The sequence below is a fragment of the Marasmius oreades genome, chromosome 7, assembly GCF_018924745.1.
Source record: "Marasmius oreades isolate 03SP1 chromosome 7, whole genome shotgun sequence".
In the NCBI taxonomy this organism is placed as follows: Eukaryota; Fungi; Basidiomycota; class Agaricomycetes; order Agaricales; family Marasmiaceae; genus Marasmius; species Marasmius oreades.
This window is the reverse complement of record NC_057329.1, coordinates 3727242-3739860: the sequence shown is the minus strand read 5'-3', so window position 1 is coordinate 3739860 and position 12619 is coordinate 3727242. Positions and strand designations below refer to the sequence as shown.

General features: G+C 47.1%; 2 protein-coding genes across 2 annotated transcripts; one reads left to right on the top strand and one right to left on the bottom strand.

Moving 5' to 3' along the window:
• Positions 1–3615: 3615 nt before the first annotated feature.
• E1B28_011923 (uncharacterized protein) lies at positions 3616–5772 on the top strand (the record flags this gene model as incomplete). Its single annotated transcript, XM_043156982.1, has 3 exons — positions 3616–3718; positions 3772–4773; positions 4826–5772. The coding sequence occupies 3 exons, from the start codon at positions 3616–3618 to the stop codon at positions 5770–5772; spliced, it is 2052 nt and encodes a 683-aa protein (XP_043006797.1).
• A 269-nt stretch (positions 5773–6041) lies between these two features.
• Positions 6042–11412, bottom strand: E1B28_011922 (uncharacterized protein; the record flags this gene model as incomplete). The annotated part of the gene is made up of 19 exons (XM_043156981.1): positions 6042–6220; positions 6272–6382; positions 6435–6533; positions 6585–6809; positions 6865–6936; positions 6983–7162; positions 7233–7280; positions 7337–7735; positions 7789–7947; positions 8003–8186; positions 8243–8416; positions 8475–8771; positions 8834–8870; positions 8921–9276; positions 9330–9584; positions 9641–9882; positions 9937–10497; positions 10546–10758; positions 10812–11412. The coding sequence occupies 19 exons, from the start codon at positions 11410–11412 to the stop codon at positions 6042–6044; spliced, it is 4392 nt and encodes a 1463-aa protein (XP_043006796.1).
• Between the last annotated feature and the right edge of the window lie 1207 nt (positions 11413–12619).

The window sequence follows — 12619 nt, the reverse complement described above, 5'->3', positions numbered from 1 at the left end:
TACTATAAAATCTTAGTTGATACAGTTTTTCTTGATTCAAGAACACTGAGGATGCTGTTCATAGTCTTGTCACCTTCACAAGCATATGTACAGAGACTGACATGTCATATCGGCAGCCGTCCAAATACGGGATTACGGTGATTAGGGTTACGGTGATTAGGGTTACGGTTGCGATGTCTTAGCAGGGAGCGGATGGACATTCCGGAAGTTAGATGACTTACGATGCGCCGGCTCTGATATGAGCATTCTCGGTCGCTTGAGGGTCTATAAAAGATGTACGGTAAGTTCATGAAAGAACAAGAACCTTGAAAACGGCAAGAACGCACCGATTGGCTAGTAGGTGAGGTGACTTAGGGAAATACGCACAATAACACGCCCGTGTGAGAAGGAGCGGAAGACTAAACTCAACACTTCCGATTCGCAATACCCTTCTCCGACTACTATTCTCATCAAGTTAGAGATGTCGGCCCTGGAGCGAGAGGAGGTTTTTTGAAGACATAGAAAAGATTAAGAGCTCATCATTGGGAAAGAGCAGCCAGCTCCACGTGTTTGAAACCCAGCTCCTCTCAAGTAAACCTATATTCCTCTTCCACAGCATGTCGAGGATCAGCATGCTTCCCTTTCCATTTCGCGTCCCGTTCCCCCCTTCATCTGGAGAGATCCCAAGTACACCCATCGCGCGTACTATATCGTCTCGTACAGCGATAATATCACCGCAAAGCGAAGCAGCTGATATTGTATCTTCTTCGCTGGCGTCACCATTACCATTTTCCAGCAGCTGTGCTCGCGAAGCGCTGGCAAGGAAGCTCTCACATTGCTTCATGAGCTTCCGTAAATAATCAAACAGAGGGGGGAGCCATTTCGATGTTTCCCTCGCTGTCACGTTTCCAGACAAATTCCTCCTCGTGCTACATCAACTTTGTTATCCCGTGGAGTTTCTTTTGTTCCCGACGGGGTTTAACGAGGACTTGCATCGTCAGCTCGCATTCAGAAAGTCGTCGGAGGAGGGCGAGCATGGCGTAATAAACGTCTGTGCGCTTGATCCAATCTGAAACTATTGAAGCCATCAGTCTTTTGAGCGGAAACACTAAGTAGTGATGTTCGTACCAGAGTCATTCCTCAGTAAACTGACCAAGTACTCCGGAACGCATGACAGCGCAATCAGATTCCCTATAGATGAATGGGGAAGCATGACATAGATCTCTGCATCGCCTGCGTACTGTCGCGGGAGAAGATCAATGAGAATATGGAACGCTCTTGAAACGATCTCATCCCAATATTCTGAAAGTGTTTCTGATTCTGAACACTTGCTTGCTGTTCATAGTGCCCCTTGCTGTCATTGCGAATTATATCCTCCACCGTAACCTCCAGAGCTCTATTCAGTCCCTCCGGGACCCACACTACCTTGACTTGACTTCATCGCTCGAGAAGCTGCCTCCTGGACACGAGTAGCTGACATCTCCTGTTCCCCAAGGTACTTCCAATCAAAGCCTCCCAGTAGCTCGAATATAGCTATAGCGCGACCTTCGGCATAGCAGGAATGAACCGCGCATGCTGTTTTGGTGGTAGATTTACTTTTCTTGGTCGGCTTTCCTTTACAAGAGACGGTACAGCTGACGGGTTGGAAACAACCTCGACAGGAGAATCAAAGATGGCGTGCAGCGAGCGTAGTGACCATGACGTGTTTTGAGTTCTTGTTGAATATACCGACTCTCAAAGTTGATTAAGAGAGGTTTTCGATGTCTTCTCTAACAGCTTTGATGTCGGCCATAAAGGACGAGGAAGGGTGCCTATGGTAGATGATGAATATAATAGTTGGGGTCTGACGGAGGATGTTGTAGAGAGTGGGAAGAAGTTTTGTGTTTTATCATAATCGAACTCGTTGAGCGAATGTGCTAGGCCAGATGCACCGCACCCGTGGCCGTTGTCATAGACATCAAAGCATAGATGCCTAGTTCACTCTAGGGAAGACGTAGAGCGATGAACAAAAGGGGAAGGCGTAACAAATACCTCGGCTGAGACACGACTTAGCGGTCGCTCGGCTCGACGCCTCTCGACATTGACTTTCCATTAATGGCCTTCTTTACCGCCTTCTCTTTCTACAATTTCCCACTATTCCATGATATTTCGTGTCCCGTGAGTTCAAGCGTAAGGAATGATATCTATTCGTGTAAGAAAGTATCGAATGCGAAGGTACAACTTTCAACACGAGGAACGTGGTCAGTTGGGGAAAAGTTCCATCGACGATGTTCACAGAGGTATCCTTCGAGGTGTGAATGAAAAAATATCGGACGGTACAGCAGACATGGAGGAGTAACGTCAATCCTTTGGAATAACATCGTTGACATCGGCAGTGGGCGTAGAGTGTTGTCTATCATGAAAGTCTAAACAACCGATTCATTGGAGAATATCAGAAGGAACATACCAGTGTCAATAAAGGATTGACCAAATGCGGGAAGCTTGTTGTCCTTGAAAGTAACGTTTGCAACGGCATTGAGCCTTGACGAACGGTACGCGGTCCTGTGGTTTGTTATGTTCGGCTCCAAGCAACAAAAGATATCGCGTACAAAACGTACGTGCGATTGCCCGGCGTAACCGAAGGTTTGACCTTCCTGGGGAGACTGTCAACGCAAGATCGAACAGTAAGAGAAAGCCGTCGAGTAATCGACTGGCGTATGATATCGACTCAAAGTCGTATATCGTAGAGAGAATCCTGGAGAGAGTGTCGGAAAGTGGATTTGGCTGAGACCGTAATCCCCAAGATCCCAACGGGACGAAGATAACTGATTGTCCACGGGATTAGAGGGGATAGGGAATAAATGAATAAACGACCTTATCTTCTATGGTCGCGGGTTGAAGGAAGTTTGAAGGTTAGAAACGGGGCATCTGTAGCGAGTGGTGAGTAAACAATGAGTAAGAACAAAAACTTACATGCTTAGGTTTATTCGTCGCGGACGAAGTATATTTCCAACCAAATGCATCTTTCCGAAACACTACCCCCAGCTTCTCCCAAGCTTCTCCAGGTCCTAAGTTTCTGTGATTGAATGTTAGCGAGCATAATCTCCTCTGATTAATTACAACTTACCTGGACAGATAGATTGATGCCTCCAGAACGGAACTGGGTGTTCGTCGAGGACGAAGATGAGGACATCGACGTTGGAGAGAGGGAAATTAAGTCATTATTCCGAGGGCGGCATTTGGTGTATAGCCACCGGCATTTGACGGCCCCGACTCAACACGCGACTTCAACATTTAACATCAACATTGCGCGTCGTCTGCCTCTGCTCCCTCTACATTGTCTGCTCCCTCAACATTGTAAGTATCATTCTGAAAAATTAATTACAAAACTAATTCTTGACCATTATAGCGCTTACCAACGCAAATTCTATATACCTCCTGGAAACCTGCCAGACGGCTAAGTGCCGCTGGTACGCGACGAGAATTCGTTTCTGTCACTTCTGGGCAATAGACGTCTGTCTTTGTTCATTGGACCTTGCTTCTGGACAAGACTCTTACTACGCCTCTCTTGATCTTTGTACACCCGGCGTTTCTAGGTACGTTTATGTTTATCGTTAACTGTGCTGCTGTCTCAGTATAAACATAAAGTTAGAGAAGATGTCACAGTCGATTCCGCCCTATGCATTCAATCGCTCTCTTCAAACGGAAGATTTTTTGGAAGACCAGACACTTCTCACCCGTTTCTCTAGCCCCAATAAACGTACGTTCCGAATCCTGCAAAATAGCCTTCTTTAACGCCATATTTCATTGTAGCGATTCGGTCGTTCGAAGGACGTGTGGGGAACGCGTACCCAGGTGATGTGATCGTCACAACGCCAAACATGGACTACCTTTATGCTCCTCCGATAAACGAGCGTAGAGTTCGTCTGCGCAAAGATCTACATTTCGGCGAAGACGATCCCCTCCTCTTCCCTCAGCCTTTCAACCGCAACATCGCACATCTCTCTGTCATTCAGCTTCCATCAACTGATAAGCAGAACCCCCATTACGCGGCCTGGGCCAGACCCCAAATCACAGACTTCGAAGAGAGAGCAACACTGGACATTTGTACAGGAATGGGGAGATTGTATAGAGGATTTTATTGGGCTTTCGATACCATGGCTTCAAGGGTTCTTGAGCGGGCGGAGAGTAAGAAAGAGGACCGTTATGTTACTTCTCAGTCTACTCATCTTCGCCAGTTGATGGAGAGGCTAGAGAGCCAATGGGCAACAAGAATGGTAACGTTTCAACGATTCGCATTGGCACAACGTCACTACCTCGAACTTCTGGCAAGGCTGGATTGGATCGACAAGTTCAGGGGGAGATATATGGATGGGAACGTATCCGGTGGTGGGGTATCTGATGGTGTCCCTGTGGATGGCAGAGTAGTGGGAGCATTCGCCGACGATCAAGATGTTGTAGATCGTCTTTTTCACGCAGGGATTCCCGTGTGGTACACCAGGCCAATCAGTCAGGCGTTGGACGTTCGTATCGACAAAGTTGGGGACTTCATCGATAAAAACCCGTGGCTTAGTATTGAACTCCATTGCGGATATACTATTAACCTTGGAGAGGCTACTCCTCCACACAGGGTCATCTACACGGGACTTGCCAACAAGCCAGAACGTTATCTCGCCATGGCGCAATATGTTCAATCTCTTCTACAATACCCGTCTTTATTTGGTTCATCGGAGCCTCGTAGTTCCACCTCACTCGTACGAACTTCGCTTTCCTCCTCATCTTCCGTGGTGGGCAGTTCCTCCCGTTCTACTCCATGTACGTATTTTTACACTTTAGATTCTTTTGCGTACGTTAACATTTTGTCAAGATCAAGGAGGGAAGGGTAATCCAAAACAGTCAGACCGCCATGGAATCAACACGTTTCTAGATCCAGATTCGCGTTTGATGCCATCTGGTATCACTGCATGGCAAGATGCTCTAGCTGCCCTCTCAAGTTACAACAACGCTCAGCCACCGCCGAACGGTATCGACAATGGTTTTGCAGTTCCACCCCCAAGGCTGTTCATCAACGCCAAGGATGATTCCACAAAAGCTAGGCTGATTTCGAACTGGCTCAAATTGCGGGACCTTTTCCTTTTTCGGCTCTCCGTTGACCCAAGTACCTTGACTGCTAAGCAGTGGAGAAGTCTACTAGAGCTTAGATTCGACAATCACCCCTCCCAGTCATCACAGTCCTCTGATGGTCTCTCACGTTCGAAAAAATTCCTCAACGAGATGAACAATCGCTTGAAAAAGTTTGTCGATGAAAGCCAGATATCATTGAATCTCGAGAACTTGGACTCCGCGAAAGCGGTTTGGAGAGACAGGCAGATTAGCGGCGACAGGCTTCCATCTGACAGCACCGTTCGTGAAGTGATGTGGGAGCTCTTTGAGCTCAACTTCCGAAGAGAGCTTTTGGTTCTAGACACTCGACTGGATATGAGCAGTATGCCTGCGCTTGAAAGAAAGCTGCTGCTTGATAAGTGTTACACGGGTTCAGCTGACAATGTTATTTTTCCAAAGAATGAAACTCGTGGACTTGGATCGCCGTCCATTAGGAATCGGATACCATTTCTTGAAGGACTTCATAACGTGATGTCAACGTGGAGGATCCAGAAACCCATTGCGTTGTTGGATGCCTTTCCTAGGAATACAGAAGCGCACAATTACTTGGAGACCGTGAGGGTTGTAGAGCGTGCAATCGCTTCCTCCTATACTATAGCATTTTTGGACATTTTTTGCCGTGCAGCTTCTGTTCCTCATCAGCTTTCATAGCTAGTAAGAATTTGTTTCGCACCTTGTACAGTTCTACTTATGAAATGATTTTGATTATCTTCTTGACTACTTCTTGACCATTCGTCTCAGACGAAACGAAAGACGTGATGTCAAGCGCTCGGAACTCGGGTGAGCAGCGCTTTCAACATGTCCACGCTTTGACTCAGAGGAAGTGATTGCAATGTATGTGCATGGAAATATAGTCAAGAGGGAACGGCGATGAGATACTTAATAAACTTTTTTAAAAACTACGTGAATCAAAAATAAAGCTATTTCCTTCTGTAGTCGTTCAGTCCCTTACTAGTCCCTATATCCTCGTCATCCAAATCCAAGTCAACGTCTTCTTCTAAGACCTTGGAAGACTTTCTGTAGCTCGGAATGTTATAAGGCAAACCGCGACGTTTCTGTAAATCCTGGGGTCTATGAGACAATGTGTTCTGCCTAGCGCCTTTAAACAAGTCAAGTCCAAATTTCGTGAAAAATTATAACTTCTACTAACCAGATGCCCCAAGGACGTGCGCTCTGGTTGGGCCTGAAGCGCCAACTCGCATAGATTCAGAAACCCTCCTCGCATCCATCATTGGGTTTCTTACCAGTAACGGACGAGATGCTATATAAACATCAGCAAGGTTAGCGGGTTACAGAAACCGTAGACCACAAACTTGCATCAGCCTTCCCACAGGATTCGCTGTGTGTCGTTTGACTGTAGGAACTACCCGCAATGTTAAGATCACTCTTGGCTGAAGATTTTGAGTTAGAACCTGCAAAGATTCTCAGATTGATAATGTTTAAGCAAAAAGGGGAAGGGTTACCAGTAATAGAACCTGGCGTTGCGATGGTAAGGCGTTTGGATTCTCGTAGAGCAGAATTGGGAGATACTGTATCATTCTGCTTTCTTTTCTTCTTGGACGTACGTTCATGCTGAGTTGACCGCTCCGTGCTTGTAGAAGGTGAGGTTGTTTTTGTAATCCTGGCTAAGTTGGAAGGCCCAGGTTGAGCTTCCATCGGTTCTTCAGCGCTGGCAAGGAGTTTCCTTTCTGAACATTATATTTAGTCTAGGTTAGGTTAAACCATTAAGAAGTCAACACGTACGGAACTCTTTTAACCTCTTCTGAGTGGTCGATAATTGGCGAGTGGTAGCTGCCCTTGAATTTCCCATTTGCACTGAAAAGCTATCAGAACAGTCATTGCCAGTACAGTGAAAACTTACGTAACTTCGTATGCTGAGCAGGTTCAGCAGGTTGTTCAGAGACAGGAGACTCAGGAGCTGGTGAGCTGGAATAGGGTACCAGGTTCTCATAGAGAGGACCATCTACTGTTTCTGTATTAGGAGGGTAGATGATAGCTTTGTGCCGAGGGGGGGAAGCTGAGAAACCAAAAAGATCGTCATCTGAGTAGACAGAAGGTTAAAGTGCGTTAGGTGGGTCAAACAATACGTATAGGAGCGAACTGGACTTCACCTTCATCCACTCTTGAGCTTCCCATAGCTTGAACAAGGCCTGCAGGTTCTGAAAAAATAGAAATCACTATAAGTACGCTTTGCCATTAGTGGAAGGGCCCATACCTTCGTCACCATCTTGAGTAATACAGTGACCGCCTTCAGAAGAGGCATAGTCTTGATCGGATATGGCTCCAAACAAATCCATATCTCCATCAGATGACAATCCAGACTTATCTCCCTGTTCACCTCTCATGGACCATTCGCCGTCCATCTCCATATCCATCTCAACACCTGTGGTAGTGGTAGAGGTGGTAGCGGTGGTAGAGGTGGTAGAGGTGGTAGCGGTGGTAGCGGTGGTAGCGGTGGTAGCGGTGGTGGTAGCGTTGGTAGCGGCTGTTGCGGCTGCTGTGGCTATCGCGGTGGAAGTGCCCTTGGAGATGGCTTTTTCTGTGTGGTTGGCAGAGGAAGCGTCTGTAGTTGGAGCGCTGGTGGTGGCTCTGGTGGTGGCCGCTTTGGAACGCCCTATAGGTTATAATTACAATGATGTTCACGTTCGATTAGAACAGATGTCGCACCTTCTTCAGCTTTCTTAGAGACTGATACTCCTTCCTTATCCTTTTTGAGCCTTCGGGATGTCCTGCGTTTAGACTTGAATTCCAACCCATCTTCAACGTCAGGTTGATCCAGAGGCTCTGCGTCATGGACGGTCCGACCGCTGAGTAGACTTTGCAAGTCTGCAAAGTAATGGGTGAACAATAAGCAAGTTTTCAAGTAGCATGGAGATCCGACCTTTTCCCATATCCTTATTAACAAACGCCTCGAACATGTCTCTCTTTTGGCTTGCCATATTATTCATCAAAATGTCCGTTGTGTCATTCGCCAACAGGTGAATAACTATCACTACCTTTCTTTGAGGTTGACGGTGAGCACGTCCACGAATCTGACGTTCATCTTGGGAGCTCCACGTTTGGTCCTAAGCTTTAGTGTCAATAGGGCTTGAGTATAGAAATAGATGCGTAATTTACTTACGAAGAAAATAACAACGTCTGCTGCAGACAAGTTGAGACCAGTTCCGCCGACTGAGGAGAATATAAAGACACGAGGACCATTTGGATCGTTAAATTTGTCAACGATAGCCGCTCGTTTGTCCAAAGGGGTCTGTCCATCTATGTGAAGGCAGTCGATGCCATAGAGATTCAACACCTGCCGTGAGTAAGCGATCAGATAACAGAAGGGATGAGAAGGAGAGAGAACGCTTTACATTGAGAAGGATTGGTGTCATAGATGGGAATGCCGCATATATGACTATCTTGCGATTTCTTGGAGGACTTTGAGATAGCGGAACAGGCGGAGGTGGAGGGAATATGGGTGCACCATCAACGAACTGGACGTCCGCAATATTGTCGTGCGAGAGATAGTGGTGTACGACTTTAGCCAAGCAATCCATCTTAGTCGACTTCTTCTCCTCCCATTCCTCAAGCGTTTTGAAAGTTGGATTGGGAGCGTCCGGATTCTCCTTTGCATAGCCAACGTCTTTCCGATAGTCGATGTAGAAGTTCTATCCACAAGATTTAAAAGACGCCTAATGAAGAGAAATATATATGAAAATGAAAAACTCACAGTGGTAACGAATCCGCTCTCATTTTCGGTATTCGCACTGAGAACACCGTAAGTACATACTTGATTATGAATAAGTGGGCAACTCACTTCATCTTTGATGCTTCTGCCCGTTCTTCAATTATCTTTAGCTCGCGCGCGCTTAAGTTGAGAACGCCAATTATATCTCTGTGCGGCGGGAGGTTAAGGAGGCTGTTCCCTGCCCAATTGCGGGTGTCCGTTGTTCTCCGGAGAATATTAGGTTTCACCTGCGTCTGCATTCTTCGCACAACTTCGACTTGTACTTTTGGCAAGGCTAGCAAGCCTGACAGCACCTCTTCCTCCGTCGCCTTCGAATCCTGCTTCTTCGCCCTACTCAAGTCGCTTGCGTCTTGTCTTCCTTGATCAAGTGAATCCTCGGTAAAGAAGTGTGGCACTCCAACCAGTCTTGCCAAAGACACGATGTCCTGTGTAACCGTATGTCAAAAGAGCGTAACCTCAGAGAGAAATAAGACCTCACTTTGTGAGAAGTGTGGAGAGGCGTTCCCGTCAAAATCAACTTCAAGGAAGCCTGCTGCGTCAGTCTAAGGGCAGCTAGGTGTTTCACTCCTTCCTTCCTAAATTCGTGAGCCTCGTCAATGGCAACTGATAGGAACCTAGTCCCGAATATTGTATCCGAGACCTGAGCCCCGCGGCGCAGCTCTGGCATATCCCAGGGGTGCTTGCGTTTCTTAGGTAGAGGGCCATATACCTTTTGGAAGTCGTGCCTAATTGACTAAGGGAAACACCAGCGATCAGATATTAAATCGTTGAAACAAAACATAAGCTCACAGTATGGGTAGTGAGCACAATGATGTTTTGACGCGGCTGCTTCGAAGCCTGGAATGGACCAGATGGACCCCAGAAACTACTATTGCCAGACTTTCCGCAGTCGTAGATAAGGATGTCAACGCTGTTGGGCTTGAAAAGTGTCCGGATCTCTTGCACCCATTGTGCTCTGAGAGTACCAGGCACCGCTATCAAGTGAGGAAGAGCCTCAAAGTCCTCTCGTGATTGGAGATACTTATAAGTTTCTAGACAGAACTAGTAAGCGAAAGCCGGATGCTGAAAGGGATGAAATGCTTTACTGAGGATGGGCGGCGGTGGAGAACCCTTCTCCCGCAAGAATATCGCCTGATTGAGGAATGCAATTGTGGCTAAGCACTGGGTTGTTTTTCCTAGTCCTACTTCGTCGGCGATAAGCATACCGTTGGTAGTGTGTTTCTTTCTGTCAGCGGTGAAGGTGTTGCGGATGATAGAGGAAATCCCGGCAAGCTGGTGCCAGTGCAAGGAAAGGGGTTGAAAGGAATTTCTGAGTGGTTGGCTTGGATTAACGGCGAAGTCGGATGGACTGTCCCATGGGGTTATACCTCCATCATGGCGGAGGGTGTTAAAAAGGTATGGAAGACCTTTTCGAAAGCCCAAGAGTTCAGACAGCTCGTCTGGAGTAAGCAGAGCTTCTACTTCCATCCCCAAAGCTCCATTATCCACGTCCCTCATGTTGATACTTAGCTCAGAAGGTTCTGGTGGAGTAACCTCGTCTCTGACACCCGACGAGTCAAAATAGTCATTCCAGAGGTTTGTTAGTTCCGAGATATCTTCCTCCGATGCCATCCTGTGTATAGAACTGAGTTGCTCTTTCGATACCCCTGTAGACTTTATCAGCGCAGAACTAGGAAAGAGAATGAAAGGCGTACTTTGGCTAGGACCCTTGATCCTCCGTGTACCCTTCTCCTTTGGAACCTTTGCACCCAGGGCGGCTAAGAGATCCTTGAGATCGCTGACCATGCTATCAGCTTTCTCTTGGTTTTCCGTCACCGAATAAATTTCAACAAGGTCCTTCCATTTGGCAACAGCACGCAATGTTTTGACAACGGCGGCCTTGGTTGGCTGAGGCTCTGCCTTGATCTCTGAATGGATTGACTGAGCGACCAGGACTTGATAGAGATGATGATTGACTAACCGTTAAACGCCAGAGTAGCTGCCTCTTCCATCTGGCTTATTCTGTTGAGATCCCATTTCACCTTTCCCCTGATGCGGACCCATGATCGCAAACCAATAGCGGAGGCCAAGAAATTCCATTTGGCCGGAAGAACATTAGAACCGTCTGGAAAGGCATCCGGACCAAACAAGTCCCAAGCAATGGAATCGAGCGCGCGGCCGAGGTAGAGGTTAGAATTCGGCCACGTCAGGCTGTTCTCCCTGGTCATGATATGCAGTGGGTGGACGTCAGCTTCTTTGAGACAGCTGACCACCTTGTTGTGGATGTCCCATCGCTCATAGTTGGAAGAGACCCACTGATGTAAAAAGTTTCTCCCGGGATTCTGGGAAGATTTAACGAATTTGTCTCTCTCAACATCTGAAGAAATGTCTGCACATTCCTTGAGGAAGGACTGGACATCGGTTGCGTTTTTCCGTGACCATCGATGAGGAAGGAGTGAGTCATCAGAAGGGAAGAGGCCGTGGTGAACGTTGGTGATAGATTTCCACGTATCCCAATTCCAGGGAGCACCACCGTTTGAGTAGGCCTGAACCAAAGCGGACAGGACGGTTTGTGTAGGCATGAAGAATATGGAGAGGATGAGGAAGCAGATGACTTGGAGAATGGGTAAGAGTAAGAACGTCGTTTGTTAAGATAGAAGGCTGCTGCAGGGGATGAGGGGGAGAATGGGTTCTTAGAGAAGGATGCAAGACCATACATATATTTTGAAGGGAAAGAGATGTCGGACACAAAATCGGAAAGCCGACTTAACCGTCATTTTTTTTTTGTTTTTTTCTTGACCATCCATGATCAGAAATCCAGCCGAAAACATCCCTGTTAGTTCAAGGCTAAGAATGGAGGTGTGAATAGGCGAGTAAAATCCCCTTTAGTGGCTTACGACCTTGTCCGTTTTCGTACGTTTTCATTCGTCCTGGCCGAAGAAAGGAGTTGTGAAGGCTGGGCAATTATCGCACATGTGTAAAAGGATCCAGGGTGAATATGATTGGAATAAGGGTTAGACAGAACCAGAATGATTATTCGTCTGAGACGAATAATGCAGGTGTCCTTTTGTGATTGCTACACGAGGATCGCGCACACACAAAACCCCATGAAGCAGAGATTATGAATGCAAGGGTGAAGGGATGTCTAGGACTGAGTATGATGGGACTGAATGAATATGTGCGTTGACCTTGGAAAGAATACGGGAGTGGATGTCCTTAAGATCGTTAAGGCTCAAATGATTTCTGTGACTGGCAATCTTCTCGTTCGTCCTGGACGAAGAAGACAGGTGTGAGGGCTAGGCGACCATTGAACATGCGTAACTTTCCCTGTTAATCCAAGGCAAAGGGTGCAGGGCATAGGGCATTCATCCGTTACGAAGATTAACAAGAAGTTGAGTTTCTCAACGCGGGTTCGTCGGTGTTCGTCAGCGTTCGTCGGGGACGAAGAACGAATGGTACGAACAAATCGTCCTGGACAAAGAAGGGCTAGGCATCCATTGCACATGCGTAAGTTTCCCCCGTTCGTCCCGGACGAAGAAGACAGGCGTGAGGGCTAGGCGACCATTGCACATGCGTAACTTTCCCCGTTAATCCAAGGCAAAGGATGCAGGGTGTAGGGCATTCATTCGTTGCAAATATTGACTAGAAGTTTCTCAACACGGGTTCGTCGGTGTTCGTCGGGGACGAAGAACGAATGGTACGAATGAATGGGCAAATGTCAAGTGCTAGCCAGATGCTAACTTAGTAAGGGTGTGATCATGCCTGTTGTTTTTATTAGAAAACCATCAA